The sequence below is a fragment of the Notolepis coatsorum genome (genome assembly GCF_963971535.1).
Source record: "Notolepis coatsorum genome assembly, chromosome: 20".
Classification (NCBI taxonomy): Eukaryota; Metazoa; Chordata; class Actinopteri; order Aulopiformes; family Paralepididae; genus Notolepis; species Notolepis coatsorum.
Genome location: NC_140184.1, coordinates 63,131,060 through 63,150,360, shown reverse-complemented (window position 1 = coordinate 63,150,360; position 19,301 = coordinate 63,131,060). Strand labels below are relative to the sequence as shown.

General features: G+C 46.2%; 1 protein-coding gene across 1 annotated transcript in view; it reads left to right on the top strand.

Moving 5' to 3' along the window:
* LOC311247012 (cathepsin B-like) overlaps positions 1-19,301 on the top strand; it is a 50,791-nt gene that overhangs the window by 17,726 nt on the left and 13,764 nt on the right. Inside the window, exons 2-3 of the mRNA XM_084337291.1 lie at positions 5,221-5,348; positions 16,092-16,177. Of these exons, the coding sequence (XP_084193417.1) occupies positions 5,226-5,348; positions 16,092-16,177 (209 nt within the window). The 5' untranslated portion in view covers positions 5,221-5,225. The remainder of the gene's footprint in view (positions 1-5,220; positions 5,349-16,091; positions 16,178-19,301) is intronic.

Here is a 19,301-nt window from a genome sequence, read left to right as displayed (position 1 = left end):
CATTATTTTTCTTTCACGAACGTACTACTCACGAGTAAGCAACTTTAACCAGTAGAGTGGAAAGTCGGCCCTCATAAATGGAGTAGGCTATAATCTATAATGCCGCCTTGTTTTTGCATTTAGACATTCAGTAGAGCCTCTCCTCAGATTGCAATGTCACCAACATGGCAAATGCAGTCAGGGCCATAAATATATGGACATCAACACAATTTTCATAATTTTGGCTCTGTACACCACCACATTGGATTTAAAATAAAACAAGTGCAAATTTTCAGCTTTCATTTGAGGGTATTTACTAGGGGTGGGAATTGCCAGAGACCTCACGATACGATACTATCGCGATACTTGCGTCACGATACGATAGTATCGCGATACTAAATATATCGCGATACGCTGAGTATTGTGGAATATATTTTTTTTTTATCAAATTTAATTTATTATCTTTTTTCAACTGCAAAGTAAAACGTTGTCAACATGTTTTATCTAATAAAATAAAGTTCAGTCTGTTCATCTCTCTTCAATAATTTGTATTGCAGAACATGGTATTTTCTCAAGCAGACAGATGTAAACACTGTAATCTGTGTTGCATGTACTGTACCTGACAAACTGAACTGTTTGTATTAGTCATATTCCAACTTAACTGAATGCACATGTGTGTGTGTGTGGACTACTGTACTATTACAGGTATTGAAATGAACAATGCAACTTCCTTATACAAAAAAAATAATTGTTTTTGTTTTTTATGAATAATTAAATATCGATACTTGGCGTCCCTGTATCGATACAGTATCTCCATGCAAAGTATCGCGATACTACTATGTATCGATTTTTTTCCCCCACCCCTAGTATTTACATCCAAATCAGGTGAACAGTGTAGGGCGGCACGTGGTGTAGTGGTTAACAGTCTCCTCACAGCTAGAAGGTCCTGGGTTCGATTCCTGCTTGGGGAACAAGTTGCCGTGTTGCCAGGTACCCAGGTGGGCTATCTCCCGGGCCTTTCTGTGAGTTTGCATGTTCTCCCTGTGTTCTCAAGGGTTTCCCCTCCCAATAAGATGAACCCAATGGAAAACATGCAGAACAGATCACTAACTGCTCCCGGCTGCCCTTGGGGGAAGGACGACTGGATGGGACAAGTGCAGAGAGGCATTTCATCGGCGACTCCGTGTGTGTGTTCTAGTGGGTCGCCCATCTCGTGTGTGTAACAATGATACATCAAATTGTCACTTTTAATTTTTTTGCAATGACAGCCTGAAGTCTGGAACCCATAGATTCACATCTTGTGTGAACCCTCTATTCACTCTGGTCTGAAGTCTTGATTGTTGACTTTGAGACATCTCCAGAGGCAGGAGAGATCTTGATCTGGCCAACTGGGTTTTTCTTCACCAGGGAAATTATTATTCTGTCATCCACATTTGTTTTCTGTGGTCTTCCAGGTATTTTGTGTTGCTCAGCTCACCAGTGTTATTTATTTGAATGTAGAATGTAAGAATGTACCAACAGTTGATCTGGCCACACCTAATGTTTTTGCTATCTCTCTGATGGGTTTGTATTGATTGTTCAGCCTAATGATGGCTTGCTTCACTGATGATGGCTCTTTGGGCCTCCATATTGAGAGTTGACAGCAAATGCAAATACCACACTTGAAATTAACTCTAGACCTAAAACACACCTGGCCATGGAACAGCTGAGCAGCCAATTGTCCAATTACTTTTGGTCCCTTAAAAAAGGGAAAGCTGAAAGTCTGCACTTAACACTTTCAGCGCCAATCACGTAAAGTCGGGTTAGCTCGCCAACGGTTGAGCGCCGAAACCCGAGAAAAGTCGGGTTTTCGATCGTTTTCATCTTTTTTTCTTTTATTCGATTTAAATATTCTATAGTCTCACGGACCTCGGTATATCATTGGGACTCATTCTGAGACCTCGAGAATGCAATGCCGGCCGAATCCTGCTACCCTTTGAAACCTTATTTCACACTGTTACATTTTATATGGTCCGGGCGGAAAAATGGTACCCGGGCAAGTGAAAGGCTTCATTTGAGCCACTTGAAACGCGCCCAGCACACTTGAGGCATAGTTTGTCCCATTTCATGTTAGGGGCCCGATGGACATCAATACTGGAAATCGCGATCAGACAATTGGAATATTCATTTTGGAATACCTCCTAACTAGGGCTGACCTTCGAATTTTCTTTTGGCAATCGAAGCTTCGGGGCCGAGCTTCGATTTTACTTCGAATACATTTCTTTTTTAATTCTTTTTTAAATTTTTTTTAAATTTTTATCTTATGTTGTGGGACTTGTACATAGGGGTGGGACGATACATCGATCCAGATCGATACATCGATGTAATTATCAACAATCGAATCGGATCGATGCAATGTAATAAGATCGATTCATATCGATACTCTTATTTTGAAAATCCTGTGGCGAGTCTCATATCCGCCCAAGAACAACAGCAGTAGCTCCGTGTGTGTAGACGTTACAGCATAGCATTCTCCCTTTCTGTGTGTGTGTGTGTGTGCGCGCGTCTTTGGAAAGACCAGATGAGGTCAGAGGAGTTTGATGTTTAAATGTTATTTAAACATAAACAATATAATACATAATAAATGTAGGCCTATACATGATCATGCAACATCAACAAATTGTTGTAGGAACGGTTGGGGAGAGGGAGGTAGGGAGGGGTTTTAGGTTGAACAGGAGGTCTATTTGTATTAAAAACAATAGATTGATTTTCCTTTAAATGTCTGGAAGAGCTCAAAAATACAAATGTCAAATGATATTTTCGTTACCTTTTTTTAGTTGATCTAAATGTTACTGATTGTGTTGAATGGGCATATGATATCATCTCATATCGATTGCAGGCACCTGAATCTAATCTAATCGTATTGTATCGTGAGAGACTTTGTGATATCGGCAAATATCGTATCGTTGTCCAAAGAATCGATATCGTATCGTATCATGATGAAACTGGTGATTCCCACCCCTACTTGTACAGCACTTTGGTAAACTTTGTTGTTTTTAAATGTGCTCTATAAAGTGGATTGGATTAATGAATTAAGTAGCCCCTTTCGTGACTGTGACGCAGCCAACACGGCTGTGTGATTTAATTCAAGGTGGATCGCTGTTGTCGTTTGAACAACTTCAGATTTCATGGGAACTACCAATCCCCCAAATCAAGAATATTTAAGATGAATGAAGTAAGATTTTGATTATTTGAAATATGGCCTGTGTAGACTAAACTATGCACAGAATTATGTCAGTCTACAAGGTCCGGATTCTACATGGTCCGGCAATGTAGACCTTGTAGACTCCACTACAGACCAATTATCAGTGAATGTTCATGCATTTTTAAGAAGGGCTACTTCCACAAAAAAACAAAGAACTCACAAACATCTCAGTAGCACCTTATCTAAATGTTCTATTTCATATATGGAGATTCATATTTATTTATGTATTGCATGCATTTCTACATTTTATTTCCTATTTTGTTTATTCATGGTGTATGGTGTATATGTGTTTGAGGATGATATCCTTCAAACAGGCAATAGTGATGATATAATTTGGGCAGTGCTGAGCTGGGTTACTTTCCTCCAGTGTATTTGTCCCCCGGCCCCACCCAATGGCCCAGTGCACACACACACACACACATTTTTATTTATTTTTTTAACTTCGATTTTTTTTTTTAATGTTCGAAGCTTGTGCCATCGAACGAAGCTTCGAAGTATTTAAGACAGCCCTACTCCTAACAAAGGTAAGGACTATATGACATCAATCCTACTTTGATCCTACAACGATTTCACATCGATGGCAACGATCATATGTAACATACTCAAACGTATGCCGTTGCTGATGATCAGAGCATTACAAAACGACCCCCCCCCCTTTGATGCCTTCATGATGAAACATAATACCTTTATTATATACCTTTTGATTTGGAAATAGTATCGTGTCCAGGCGAGCAATGCGAACGACTTTTGCAAAATGCACATAGCGCTCCATAACTCAGCTTCCAGGAATGAGCCCGGATCACTCTGAAACTATACAATATTCACCACGGGATAACACGCGAACGTATACATGAACAAATGTACTATTTTTTATTTTTTTTTAAACTTTTCTTTATTTTTTAGCGTTTATCGCTTTTCTGGTCAAGCATGACCGACAGAAACAGGTTGAAATGGGATGTAGAGCAGGGGAAGACATTCTGAGAAATGACGGCGGGTCCGGGAATCGAACTCGTGTCCCCCAGATCCGTGACGAGCACGGTTTTCCCCGACGCAGAAATAGCGCCGAGATATGCGGTGAGCTACGGGAGCTCCCCCATGTACTATTTTTTTTTACATGTTGGACGAGAGATAGGCGCTGAATGAGTTGAAGCACATTTTGTTTCATTGTTTCTTTTTTTTTATCCACTTCTCCTTTTTCGGTGTTTTTCTCCCATCCCAATTTAGTCATGCCAATTCCCCCCTCCCCTGTCTTGATCGTTGCTCGCATGTGCCCCCCACTTGTCGGTTGTAGGGAGGGTTGAAGAATCTATCGCATGTCCCCTCCGATACATGCGGAGTCAGCCAGCTACATCTTTTCACCTGCCAGTGTGAACTCATTGGCGAGGTGTAACGTGTGGGAGGCTCACACTACCCTCGCCATCTCCTGTCCTTGCTGTGCAGGCACCCTGACCGACCTGTAGGAGTCGCTGTTTACAACGACCAGATTACCACCCATCGACTTCTCTCCCGCTGACTGCCAATTGAGTCAGTATGACGGCTGGCCCAAGCCGGAGGCAACGCTGACAGCCGGATTCGATACCGGTGTCTCTCGCGTTTGTGACGAGCGCTTAGACCGCTGCGCCACCCAGCTGCCTTTCATTGTTTCATTTCAAATACATTGTGGTTGTGTACAGAGCCAAAAATGTTGGCTAAATTGTGTTGATGTCCAAATATTTATGTACCTGACACTAGTAACATGGCAACTCAACAGTGCCCAATAAGATAAAAAGATACGTGCAGTCGATAAGAACTGAGGACAAATAATAAAAAGAAAATGCAGTATTCTAGTGCTTTCCATTATGTTACTGCCTGGTTTGTGTTGTATGCACTTTGTCTCCACAGGTGTGCATTGCTTGCCAATACAATAGCTGACAGGAAATACACTGGGGGGACCAAGCTATTCCCCTAGCAACGGAATTGTTCTGAAAATGTCTTATGTTATTCATTCTTCCCTACAGGCAGAATGTGGCGTGCAGCTTGTTTGTTATTGGCTGCCAGCCTGTCGGTCAGCCTGGCTAGACCCCGCCTCCAGCCATTGTCCGCTGAAATGGTTAACTACATCAACAAATTCAACACTACCTGGAAGGTGAGACCTGTGTGTGTGTGTTACAAGTATAGTCTCCTCAATTGCATCCCACTACCCTTTCAAGCATATCATTTGTATAAGAGCAGATTTTGATATCTATGTTGGGTGTCTAAATCCACACTTTGAAATTCAATGTGTTAAATTGTATGCGCAAACTGACGGAATCCTATAAATGTAAGGAAATCCAGCATTGTTCATAACTGTTGTATTTCAGGGTTATCTTCAGTTTTCAAATGTTGAAAGGAGCTGGTAGGCTGATGATTATGATGGTGATAATCATTTATTATTATTATTCTCCCAACGTCGGTAGAGTCCCACCTAAAATCGTAAGGTTTTATGCATGAATTGAAATGCAAAAATCTCTTATTGGTTTCAACTTGACAACAAACATTCTAAATGCACCCAAGTTTATTTCCTGTTGCAATGTTTTTTTTTTGATCAAATTTTTTATTATTATTCACATGAAACAAGACAACACAATAACCACAATCACAATACTCAGAAAATAACAGAAACAATAATAATACAGAAATAACAAATTATAAAGACAAAAAGAAGGGAAAACAGAATTCAACCTATTAAATTTCAAGGGGTACTATCTAATAAATAATTGGCCTTTCCCAGTATTAAGCAACGTTTACCGGCCGTGTGGCCCTATATTAATAAAACTATATCTCTAATTTTCAAAAGGCCACTCTCCCAACCCACCTCACAACAATCACCCTATGTGACAGATGCCACCGGGTCACACAGTGGTTGGAGCCCAGCCTCAAAACGGCCTAAGGTCCTGAGGAAGAAAACGCCGCTTTTGATCACACGATCAGAAAACAAAACAATGAGCCTTCTTGAAAAACAAAACCTACAGAGGTGTTCCATAGACTCACAGGAACCGTTTAAAAGTGTCCAAATAGTGAAGAAATAGCTAAATAGCTGCCCCCCCATAAAATCCCTAGTTAAATTCAAGACATCACAAAAGACAAGACATCTCCTCCTCCCCCTCCCACGAGACCGCTGGACTCCCCCGAACAAGCACCCCCACCCCGCTCAGCCGCACACGGCGGTCCTGACCTTCTCAGCTGCTGCGAACCATAGGTCAATCCCAGCCTGCCCCACCCCAATCACCCGTGCCGTGGATATCTCAAGATAAATCACATCCAACAGTGTTAGGGACCAGTTAATCACTGTGAGCTTCTCAGGCTCCTTCCATCTCATTGCTATTAGCTTCTTCGCTGCTGTGACGCCCGCTAGGACAACCCTTTTCAGTTGTACGGACGCGGGTAGTGTCGTTATATCGTTCAGGAGTAGCGTAACAGCTGTGAATGGGATAGTTAAGCCACACAAATCTGAAAGTTTGTCCGTTATTGACCTCCAGAAGCGGGCCACTGGTGGGCAATCCCAATACATATGCATATAAGTGCCAGTGGCCTTTTGAGAGCACAAAGTGCACAGAGAGTCGGTTATCAGTCCCATAGCAAATAGCTTCCTAGGTGTAAGATAGGTCCTATGAATATAATTAAAATTAATTTGCTGGTGATTGGGGTTGCGGGAAGACCATGCCACATTTGCCCAAACATCATCCCAGTCAAACTCGGGGTCCAACTCCGGGATATCCACACGCCAGATTGTATCCAATGATACATTTTTATACGTGGATTGAATTAAGCGCGTATAAAAGTCTGAGACAAACCCTCTGGAGGTCGTCCTGTCCACTATGAGCCTGAGGAAGGGGTGTGGTTGCAAAGCTTGAGCCCACGGCACGCCATGCGCCCTCAGCGCTGACCTTAGTTGAAGGTAAAGAAAGAGACTCGCCGGGAAGATCATAAAATTCTCTTAAGTCCTGAAACGCACGGAGGCCGTTCTTATCATAAATATAAGTATGAACTCCCCTCCTCTGCCATTGAGGAATATTAACCGGCTTGTGCCCAACAAGTAATTGCTGGTTATTAAAAATTGGAGAGTCCAGGTGCCATGGGCATTTAACCCCACACGACTTCTGTACATTACGCCACGTTTGGATCACGTGAGTTATGATCGGTCCATACCTCAGTCAGCATTTCGAAATAGGGACAGTGGAGTACACTACATCCTGCAATCTTAGCGGTGAAACCGCCGCCGATTCTAAGGAGCGCCAAGATACAGCCTCAACAGGGTCTAGCCAGCACATCAGAGGTCTCAGTGAAAAGGACCAGAAATAAAGCTTAAAATCAGGGATCGCGAGGCCCCCATCTTGTTTTCTACGTTGAGTAGTAGCCCTTTTGATTCTCTGGCGTTTGTTATTCCAGATAAACTTAGATACCATCGATTGTACCTTGCTCCAGTGGTCTATTGGAGGGGGCAGGGGGAGCATTGAGCTAACAAAATTTATCCTAGGCAGGACGTTCATTTTGATTATGGAAGCCCGGGCTTGTAAGGAGTTAGGAAGGGACGACCACCTGTCTAGATCCTGGCGTATTTTATCATAAGTACCCGTGAAGTTGTACTTAGTAGTTTGATTCAGCGTGGGGAATATCTCTATGCCCAAGTATTTAAAATGTTCTACTATGGGGATATCAGCTGGTAGTCGTACCGCCTTGGCCAGCTCATTAAGAGGTAGGCAGGCTGATTTGTTCCAGTTAATCTTAAAGCCTGACATTTTACCAAAGTCGTCGATTATTCCCAATAATTTCGTGGCCGACCGGGAGGGGTCGTCCATAAAAATCAGCAGGTCATCCGCATAGAGAGCAATTTTGTGTGGAGTATTATTGACCATTATGGGGACGATGTCCTCCGATTGCCTAATAAATTGGGCCAATGGTTCGAGGGAAAGCGCGAACAGTCCTGGGCTCAGAGGGCAACCCTGTCTAGAAGATCTGGAGACTGGAAAGAGTGTGGAACAGTTTTTGCCTGTCAGTATCATCGCAGACGGCGAGGCGTACAGGACTTTAATCATATGAATAAAACTCGTTCCAAGACCCATAACCTCAAGTACCTTTCCTGTTGCAATGTTATAGATCGTATAGCTACCGCTCTGCGTCCTTCTGGAACACATCCTTACGTTAGTATAAACACTGAATAAATCTCCACATGCACCTTTATACACCTATTCGCCTGGCCACACCCCCATCCGCTCCTCTACATAAGCAGGGGTGTGGCCATACTAACGGCTCCTTCCTTGATTTTTTTTATTTGATTTGAAGTCTTTATTTCGAACATGCAATGAATACAACAAACAATAACAAAAAAAGAAAAACAACTCAATCTGCATGTTCGAAAAGGAGTAGGAATAAGTATACACTTATTTAATCCTACCCCTTTTCCACTACTCAAATGAGTGTACTATTTTAAACATAAAAAAGAAAAGAAAAAAAATATATATATATATGCAAAACAAAAAACAAAAACTATATGTATAAAATAAAATAGAAAACAAAATAAAAATGTAAACACCCGTGAATATCAAGTCCCTTCCTCATCCCTGTACCTTGTGAACATAATTTCCTTATACATCAGTTTTTGAATTGTCTCATGTTTGGACATTGCTTTAGCACCACATTTAGACTGTTCCACAGTTTCACTCCACATATTGAGATGCAGTGTTTTCTCATGGTAGTGCGTACGTTTAGCACCTTTAAATTGTGTTCTCCCCTCAGATTATAACCCCCCCTCCCTATCAAAGAACAATTCTTGAATGTTTCTTGGAAGTGCATGACTTTTTGCTTTATACATTAACACTTTGATTGCCTAAGGCTAAATTCATGATATACCGTAGGTTGCCGGCTCTATTTGTCTATAGAGAAATTCCCCTTCTTTGCAGGGCTAGAACTTTTTAAATTCTATTGCTACATTGCCATTATTAGGGCCCATTCAAAGTCCTATATGTATTGTTCATTGTGTAGCAACGTTAAACTTTTTCATTCACATATTCATAGTAAAGTATGGTCTAATGTATAAGTATGTTTTCATCTCTTTCTGCAGCTTTCTCCAGAACGTGATCTATAGCCCCAAATGCATTATATTGATGATGCAATACAGTTTTATGGCAATCAGCGCGATATAAAAAATTCCAACTAGACGTACTTCTAGAAGTTACTACACGTCATCTGATGTTGACCGGATGGGCTAGGGGGCGTTTATAATTCCGTGGGCAGCGTTATACCAATCATCTAATGTGGGTCAAATGTTGATAATAGCAGTTAGTATCGAAGACGGTAACGTTACACGCTAAAACTCACCCCAGTCTCCGCGCGCCGTTGGGCGATCATCGTAGAGTAGAAATTGTATCATTATGGGATGTAGATTTACCCGGTCCATCTCCAGCTTGTATAATGGTATATACGTCCAAATCATGTTGTTTATCGAGTTATTGGCAATCGATCACTGTGTATTTTGACGAGCTAGAATGCCGGGACCTATAGCGAGTGCCCGGAAGTAATACGGACGTCCAGCACAACCTCTATGCCGCTTCCTGTTAAGCGATTGCGCCGATCGGCCACCAGATGGCGCTCCTGAACCGCCAGAGAGCTCAGTGGGTCCTCCTGGTGGATCTCAGGCCAGCGGAGGGGACATATGAATCCGATCGCAGATTTTTGAAATATTGATATAAGGACGCTGTAAAGCGTCCTCCGGCAACTTGAGCATGGCCGGCAATGACGTGTAAACACGTTTCCTGGCAGCCAAAGTGTTAATTGTGCCGTTTTAAATTCCACAAGATCATTTAACTTCAATGTCTTTGACTCCAGAAACAATATGTTAGTGTGATCACGATAACCTGCAATGTGAACTATCCTTACTTTCACCACGGCGAGTGTCTGTATACACCACTCGAGTTTAGTGTGAAGATTGGAGCTGCATAGACATTATTTCTTTATTTTTCTCTCTCTCACAAGTTTAAGAGAAAAGGCTAAGCTATAATGTCTTCATCGGAGGGTTAGAGCGTTCACAACATCACCCTTCACCAGCGATTTTCCATTGCCGCCTCCGCCGTGCGTCGTGGGGCTGCTCTGACTCCACGGTCGTGGCAGTCAGACGCACCCGAGCGGCGTCCGGTGGGGAGTTTGCCTCTCCGAGGGGCTGTTGAGCCAAGGCCGTCTCCCGTGAGATGGCCTAGTTCCAGCTCTGGTTCCCCCGCCAGTGGACGGTCGGCCGATAGGCTATCGGCCGACGGCTCCTCTGGTGGCGGGGGATCTGAGACGCAAGCTCTTCGCCTCTGCTCGCTCCTGTCGTAAGATGGTGAGCTGCAGGGGCGAACGGCCTGGCTTTGGGGAGTTGCTGGAGCCAGACGAGGGTGCTCCTGCTTGGTCTCCTTGTCCGATGGAAACGGAGGATTTTATGGAGGGAGCGCTCTTGTTTGACACCCCGTTGGAGACGTATCACTCTCCCCCTCAGGGTGTGGCAGGGGGTGATATGTCTCCTTGGGGTTCCTCGTCATCTGGTGTTGGGTTAGAACCTCAGACTCAGAGACGGGATGCCCAGCTATCAACCACATTGGATGGTGGCGCCACACATGGCAGCCTCCCGTACGTGAGGGACGCGGGCTGCGTGGAAGGAGGTGCGCATGCGGAATTGCGTGCCATGTTCCCGGAGCTCATGGCGGCCGCCGCAGCCGCTAATGGCGTGGCGTTGCCGCAGCCACTGCCTGCACCTGTCCCTGATGACTTGATAGGTCATCTCTGGCAACGTCGTCCTGTGAGGGAGACGGGCGTTGTCTGCCCATTTTTCCCCTCAATGGAGGCCTACGTGCGTCAGGGACAGGTAATCTCCTGCATCACTGGCCTTACCCCCGCCTACGTGCCAGTCACGCGGGTGGCGGGTTTGGTCCAGGGATTAAAGGAAGGGGTGCCTCGGCTTGATAGCCCAATGGCGTCTATTCTTTGTCCCGAGGTGGTGTGGGAGCCGTTGCGGAAGCCGGTTCCCCATGGGAAATCGGCTAGGCAGTTGGCCAACTGGAGTGACCAGTCATTCATTGCCGCGACACAGAGCCTGGCTGCGACGTCCAACATCGCGCAGCTGGCGCGCTTCATGTCGGGGATGATGGCAGGCGGGTGGGTGTTGGACGATCACCATCAGTTCCTACACGCCCAGGCGGCTGGAGCCATCCTGCACCTGGCCGGGAAGGGACGAGCCCTGGCCACTCTGACCCAGCGCAACCTTTGGCTGGAGCAAGCGAGGGTGCCGGAGCAGAAGAGGCTTCCCCTGCTCATGGCCCCCCTCTCCGAGGCTGGGCTCTTCGGGTCTGCTATGCAGCAGATGACGGCTGCATGCAGAGACATGGAGGAGGAGCGCGCTGTGCTGCAGCCCCATTTCCTCCCACTCGATGCCGCCGGTGATGTTCAACGGAGGCCACGTCGTCGGAGGTCCGCGACCGTTGCCACCGCCACCACCGCCGCCGCTGCTGGGCCCTTGCCCATGAAGGCCAGGAGCGGAGAGGGTGCCTCGTCCGCTGCAGCCAGCCGACCCACGCCCGGAGGTGACAGTAGGGATTGTCGTGTCCAGGCACCCCAGAACCGTCCCTCCGGGCCCACTCCCCGTGGGGGCAAGCACCGGGCTGCACGCGCCGCTAGTGATTTTTCCCCCTGTTTCCCCCTGTTCCCTTCCCCGCCCCAACCATATGATTTTGTTACACATTAAATAAAGGGTCCCTCCTGGTGAGGGACTATTTTTTGTTACAAACTGTGTGTTTATTCACTGTATATGTTGGATATATGGATACGATGTGTGAACCCTCGCCTAGTTGTGGGGTTGTTTAGGAGAGAAGGACTTTTAGTCATTCTGGTCGCTACATCTATATGTGCTTAGCAAGGCCTGTGGCTAGCACTCGGTCAAAATACTTTTTCTTTCCTCATCCTGAAGAAATATGTTTCTTCTTATAGTGGTACATTTTTACCGTTGTCTGAGGGGGTTGTGTGTGTTCTGTTACATTGGAAACGATGGCATTGAGTCCACAACTTTGGAGTGTTAGCCTACAGAAGTGCTCGTGTGTATAGCTTGTACCAAGGTCTTATAGACCCTCTCTCAACCTTCTGTGTTTTTTTCTTAAAACATGAAACACAGGTGTCGTGTTCACACATAAGCCTTTGGCCTTGTTTATAAACCCTGTTCGCAGACGAGTTGTTGTCTGTGCCTAGCGTGCGTTGGGTTAGCTTGTCCTGGTAGGATATACGCTTCTCCATTTTAGCATGCTGGCTACATAGGTATCGCTGCTGATGGCTTGTTTTCTGTCGTATCCGGGGTATGGGGTCATGAGGGGGTGAACTGATAAAACCCTCCTTCCCTCTTTTCTGATTGGTCAGGGGGTTGGGCCTTCTGTCCTTCAGGTTCCCTGCCGCACTGATTGGTCAGCACGGCACGGGGTAGGGAGAGGGGGGGGGAGTTCCCTGATTCCTCGCCTTTTGGTCGGTTGAGTCATGGGATTCCCCCGCCATATAGTACGTCACTGGGCGTGTTTCTATTGGTTGGCGACTTCCGTGAGTTCTTTACAGGCTCCATATGTGGACCTCTGTTGTTGTCAAGTTGGTGTTGCGGTGCATAGGAACTCAAGAGTTCTGCTGCGCTCTGTATATATGTGTCTTGAGCTTTTGGTCACGTGGCTCAATGTTACATAAACTTTTCAATTTGTTGCTCACGTGGGAAGTCTCTCTGGGGGTTCCCCGTCCCCTCTATTATGGAGCAGGTTGACGGGGTGTTGTTTTCCGCGTCATATGGGACCCATGTCCGTATTTTGTTCTGTAAAAAAAGCGGCTTGTCGTTCTCCCAGGCGGCTTGGAGGAACGATATCTGGGTTCTTGTTAGAATTACCATTGATATGTTTTGGGTCTCGACGTGTACATAGTGCTGGCCCTGGGTGCTTCTGATAGGAACCACGCATGGGCTTGCGCGCCTTGGTTGCTCATCATTGAAACAGCGTTTTTTTATGGGGCAACTGGTATGGAGTTTGTCTCTTCCGAGCGCCAGTGTACTAGGCTTGTCTCGACGAATTCTCGTTCATCTCTGGGGTGATGATAACGGAATAGATCGAAGCATTGGTAGAGGGGTCTCACGCCCTTGGGGTGGGCCGCCCGGCGCGGTGCTTTGTGTTCTGACCGTCTGGGTGGCGCCCTCTGTGATGTTTTGGATCGACACGCGTACCTACCCCCCTCCTGGGACTGGGGATGGCGGCGTGATTAGGACACGGGACTGGTTCTGGTCGCGCCGGACCAGGTCAGTTAACCCGTTGTCCGCCGGGGCGCAGATCTGCTGTTCTGGTACCCTGAGGGACTTGTGCTTTTTCGGGGGGAAAATGCCGGGTCGGCCCGGGCGCTGCAGGGTTTGATGTTATGGAGGTGTTCATGGTTATGGTACTGCGTGTTATCCCTCACTGTTGCTTGGCTAAGGAGCCTGGTCCTTCTCCATTCTTTTTTCGCCCCTCTCTTCTCCTGCTTGGCGGGGCTGGGAGAGGGCTGTCGAGGTGGTTCTTGTAGAACCCCTCTGGCATCCCTGTGTACGTCCCGGTCCGCCGGGCCCAGATCCAAATTTGTTTTCGTCAACCTGTTGGCCTAGGTTAACCCCTTCTTGAAAACTGAAACACTTGTACTGCTGTATAACCAGTGTATACCCGCAGTTGTGTTTTGGAGTTTGAGTTTTTTCTTGGGGGGTTATAGGAACAACCGCCTCATGTTAGAACCAAGGTGGTGGTTGGTTTCCTGGTGTGTTGGTAGCGGAGTCAACTCTCGGTTGAGGCCGGACTTGGCCCCGTCTGCCTGTGAGTGTGCCCCTGCACCTTTCATGACATCTGCCAATCATATCAGCCTTCTGTGCCTCGGCCCCTCTAGAGGGTTGGGTATTTTTTTGTGGAGGCTGCGACATGGTGCACAGCATACCAGCATACGCCCCTTCCGCCGGGGTGCTGTTTTCAGCAGACCCCTTTCGCGCCTGTCTAGTCCGCAGTGCTCCAGGCTCAGGTCGAGTGGCTTGTTGCCTGGATTGAGGGATCAACCTCTTTGAGGGTTGTCTCCCCGGTGCGCTGCCTGGTCCTGCTGTGGGTGTAGCCTCTTGAGTGCTTCGGGGCGGCGTGCTGTATGGGGGGAAGGGCCTGCTCTTGGATGGGCCCTGTCCGAATACGCTGGCGATGTGGGGGGTGGTGTCACCTGGTGGGGTCTCGATGCTGCGGCGTCATTGGCCTCACCAGGCCCCCTTTTCCAGGGGGTCCAGTCCCTTCCTGGGGCTGGGTCCTCCTTCACGCTCCGCTGCTACGGCCTTGCCACGGGGTTGGGCTTTTGCCCTTGACCCCGTGATGTTAGGGGTTGTAACAGGGGTTTTATTTCTTCCCGTTCGTTCCCTAGTGGCATGTGGGTTGCGCGTTTGTGTAGTCGTGGGTTCTTCTGTGGGAAAGTAAGTCCCACGGTCTGCTCACCCTGTGCGTTTGAGTTGCTAAACCCCTCTGCACAGTCTGATCCGATTCCCTCCCGTCCTCCACTAGGGGTCCGGGCCGGGCTCGGGTCCTCCCCCGTTCTGATGGTTGTGGGGGGCCTCAGCGGGTACATTTGTCGAGCTTCCGCTCTGCTCAGCTCCTGTGTTCCAGAAGGACGCAGAGCGGTAGCTATACGATCTATAACCATTATAGTTATAAGAGTATAGCGGAAGCTCTGCGTCGGACTCACTGAGGACCCCGTGGTCTTCGCCCTGGTGGTGAAAGACTTGGGAAGGAGCTGTTAGTATGGCCACACCCCTGCTTATGTAGAGGAGCGGATGGGGGTGTGGCCAGGCGAATAGGTGTATAAAGGTGCATGTGGAGATTTATTCAGTGTTTATACTGACGTAAGGATGTGTTCCAGAAGGACGCAGAGAGTCCGCTATACTCGTATAACTATGGTTATAGATATAACCGTACGAGGGGCGGCTAGGTGGTGCTGTGGGCAAGGCACTCACCACCAATGCTGGAGACGCTGGGTTCGAGCCCAGCTCTCCACATTGTTTTCAGTTTGGCTGGTCGTCCGTACTAATACAATTGGCAGTATTAGGGGGAGGGAAAACTAAGGTGGGGATCGGATGTTGTGGACAGCGACTCCTACAGGTCGGTTGGTGCGCCTGCGCAGTAGAATCAAGAAGCGATGGGGGCGGCGCCCCTCCAAAGCGCATACCCCTGACGCTGAAAGATTGCGCCGCGCAGGTGAAAAGATGCGACGCCTGCTACCTCGAGTATCGGAGGGGACTCGTGCTATGTATGGCTTCGTCCACATAGCAGCCGGCTTGTGGGAGGCAAGAAACAGCGTTCGAGACAGGGGAGGGTTGAATTGGACGATACGAAATTGGGATGGGAGAAAAATAGAAAAATGGGAGAAAAAGTGGATAAAAAGAAAAAAGATATAACCGTACGTTCGCTGTCGACAATACTTGAGTACATTCAATATTGAATCCTTTTGGGGGAGCTCCCGTAGCTCACCGCATATCTCGGCGCTATTTCTGCGTCGGGGAAAACCGTGCTCGTCGGATCTGGGGGACACGAGTTCGATTCCCGGACCCGCCGTCATTTCTCAGAATGTCTTCCCCTGCTCTACATACAATTTTCAACCTGTTTCTGTATGGTCATGCTTCAGAAAGCGATAAACGCTAAAAAATAAAGTTTAAAAAAAATATATATATTGAATCCTTTTATGCTTCTGTAGAATTTTTAATTCAGACTTTCTAATTATGTAAATTCACCATTGACCCAGGCAGTGTTTTGCATATTTGCCTATTCCAGTAGTTTTGCTTTCCTAAACCTGTCTCCACTCTACCCCACCCCTGCAGGCTGGCCACAACTTCCATAATGTGGATTACAGTTATGTAAAGAAACTGTGTGGAACACTGCTCAAAGGACCGAAACTACCCATCATGTGAGTTTCAGATCATGTGCTTAGATGGTGTGTGTGTGTGTGTACGTAAGTCAGCTGGGGCCATTTATCATCAATACCGCTCATGGGCTCTTTGGTATTGTGTATCTTGATTATTGTTATCTTATATATTGTGATGCTTGTTGTTGTCTAAATGATCAACAATGAAATAATTTTTGAAATATCTTAACACATTGACCGCCAGCAGCAGGGGGTGCTGATCCCCCTTCAGTGCCAGGTCTTTATTCAATGGATATAGTTTTAGAATGACAAATTTGCGAGTGCTTAAAATATATCTTATATTATAGCTATGGGTCTAATACACCCGTCGATTGTCAGTGAGTTGCTTCCAGTCAACATGCACAAAACGGATTGTTTTTTCATCCGTACATTTCCGTTTTATACCGTTTTGAATATGAGTATAGTTTTGGTGATTCTTAGTAATCCCAGGAAAAGACGCGATAATAGCGTTTTAGTGGAATACACTTATCACGTTGTCATTTTTCGCCTGATTATCGAATCTTCCTGAAATCAACGCTAGATTATCATTATTATGTTTCCTCGTGCATACATGAAATGGCCATCGTAGCGGGCCCCCCCCCACACCGCAGCCAACGGTAGAAAGCACAACACGGTCCACACAGATAGCTTTGATCGCGGGAGAAAGAAATATCAGATCAACGCAAGATTTTATATATAGTGTTCTTACCTTGTCTGATGTAATGCAAAAAAAAGAATCCAATTAGCTGATCGCCATTCCAGTTATCCACAGCGATCCTTTCCCCGACATTACCGAGCGTTACACATGAACGGGCGGGCGGGGTTAGTGTTCCATGCCATCGTTGTAAAGGCCTGCCTCGCCTGAGTATTTAAACCCCGCCCCACGGCTCAGATCGGCTCAGAAAACACACCAGACCGTTTCCAATGAAGTGCAATAGCTCCGCAAGGCAGTAGAGGGCGGTGTTGACCGTTTGCCAGCTCAGACAGGGTCAGAAGGGTCTGCAGAGGCTGCAGCCATGAATTATGAATCGATATATCGAATAAAAGAAATCGATCATAAAAACGAGTTTACTCGTTGTTGGCGCTCCACGGTTGGACAGCAATAACGAGTATACTAGTTTTTGGCGCAGAACCAGTTAACACTTTCAGAGCCCAAGCTTAATTCCTTTTTACCCCCTTGAATGCCCAGCACCACTTCAATGTTAACGTTAATATCGCCTAATCTCTGTTTTAAATTATGGCTATGTGTCTAATCTGCCCGTCGCTTATCAAAGACTCATTTTCCAGTCAACATTGTCGTAGCAGATTGTTTTTTTATCGGTTCATTTCCGTTTTCTAGCATTTTGAAAAGAAGACATCCATGATAATCGCCCTTTACTGGAATACTCTAGAACGTTGTAATTTTTCGGCCTATTTATGAATAGTTTTCAAATAAATGCTAGATTATCTATAGTATATGTGTACACATGCACGCTCGTGCCGCGAGCTGAAAATCGATTCTCCTAGTTCCTGACCGCACGCACAGTCAAACAGCCATATCACATAATCACATAAAAGCTTATATCTCCGTGAGAACGGGTCTGATTTTCCTAAGACTGGTAACATAGATTCCTTACCTGAGATCAGATGGTATCCAAATGGATTATTCCAAGTCGATCCTTTTATTAATCCACCGCGTATACTGTAAAAATACATAATCCCCGCTGCTCTGAGGCTCCAGAGTGAAGCTGATCGACGCCGTTTTTTTTTCTCATTCATTTTCATTGAGTTCAATCCAAAAGGGTGAATTACCATCTGGGAGACGATAGGGGGCGCTTTTTTCACATCTGAGCGCCTGGGGTGGCTGAATTTCGGTTGATGAAATATGAATTCAGATCGCTAATAAAAAAAAACGAGAAAAAACGAATATTCTCGTGATGGGCATTCAACCCGCGGGGGGTAAACCCGAGAAAACTCGGGTCGGGCAATCAAAGTGTTTTTTTTTATCACATTTTTTTTATTATTATTTACATGAAACAAGACAACACATCAATCACAATCACAATACACAGAACTTCACAGGAAAATAACAAAAACAATAATAATACAGAAATAACTATTTATAAATTATAAAGACAAAAAGAAAAGAAAACAGAGTTCAACCTTTTTAAATTTTAAATTCAAGGGGTACTATCTAATAAATGACCAAATAGTGAAGAAATAGCTAAATAGCTGCCCCCCAATAAAATCCCCAGTTAAATTCAAGACATCACAAAAGACAAGACCGACAAGACATTTCCCCCTCCCACGAGACCGCCGGACTCCCCCGAACAAGCACCCCCACCCCGCTCAGCCGCACACGGCGGTCCTGACCTTCTCAGCTGCTGCGAACCACAGGTCAATCCCAGCCTGCCCCACCCCAATCACCCGCGCCGTGGATATCTCAAGATAAATCACATCCAACAGTGTTAGGGACCAGTTAATCACTGTGAGCTTCTCAGGCTCCTTCCATCTCATTGCTATTAGCTTCTTCGCTGCTGTGACGCCCGCTAGGACAACCCTTTTCAGTTGTACGGACGCGGGTAGTGTTGTTATATCGTTCAGGAGTAGCGTAACAGCTGTGAATGGGATAGTTAAGCCACACAAATCTGAAAGTTTGTCCGTTATTGACCTCCAGAAACGGGCCACTGGTGGGCAATCCCAATACATATGCATATAAGTGCCAGTGGCCTTTTGAGAGCACAAAGTGCACCGAGAGTCGGTTATCAGTCCCATAGCAAATAGCTTCCTAGGTGTAAGATAGGTCCTATGAATATAATTAAAATTAATTTGCTGGTGATTGGGGTTGCGGGAAGACAATGCCACATTTGCCCAAACATCATCCCAGTCAAACTCGGGGTCCAACTCCGGGATATCCACACGCCAGATTGTATCCAATGATACATTTTTATACGTGGATTGAATTAAGAGCGTATAAAAGTCTGAGACAAACCCTCTGGAGGTCGTCCTGTCCACTATGAGCCTGAGGAAGGGGTGTGGGTGCAAAGCTTGAGCCCACGGCACGCCATGTGCCCTCAGCGCTGACCTTAGTTGAAGGTAAAGAAAGAAGGACTCGCCGGGAAGATCATAAAATTCTCTTAAGTCCTGA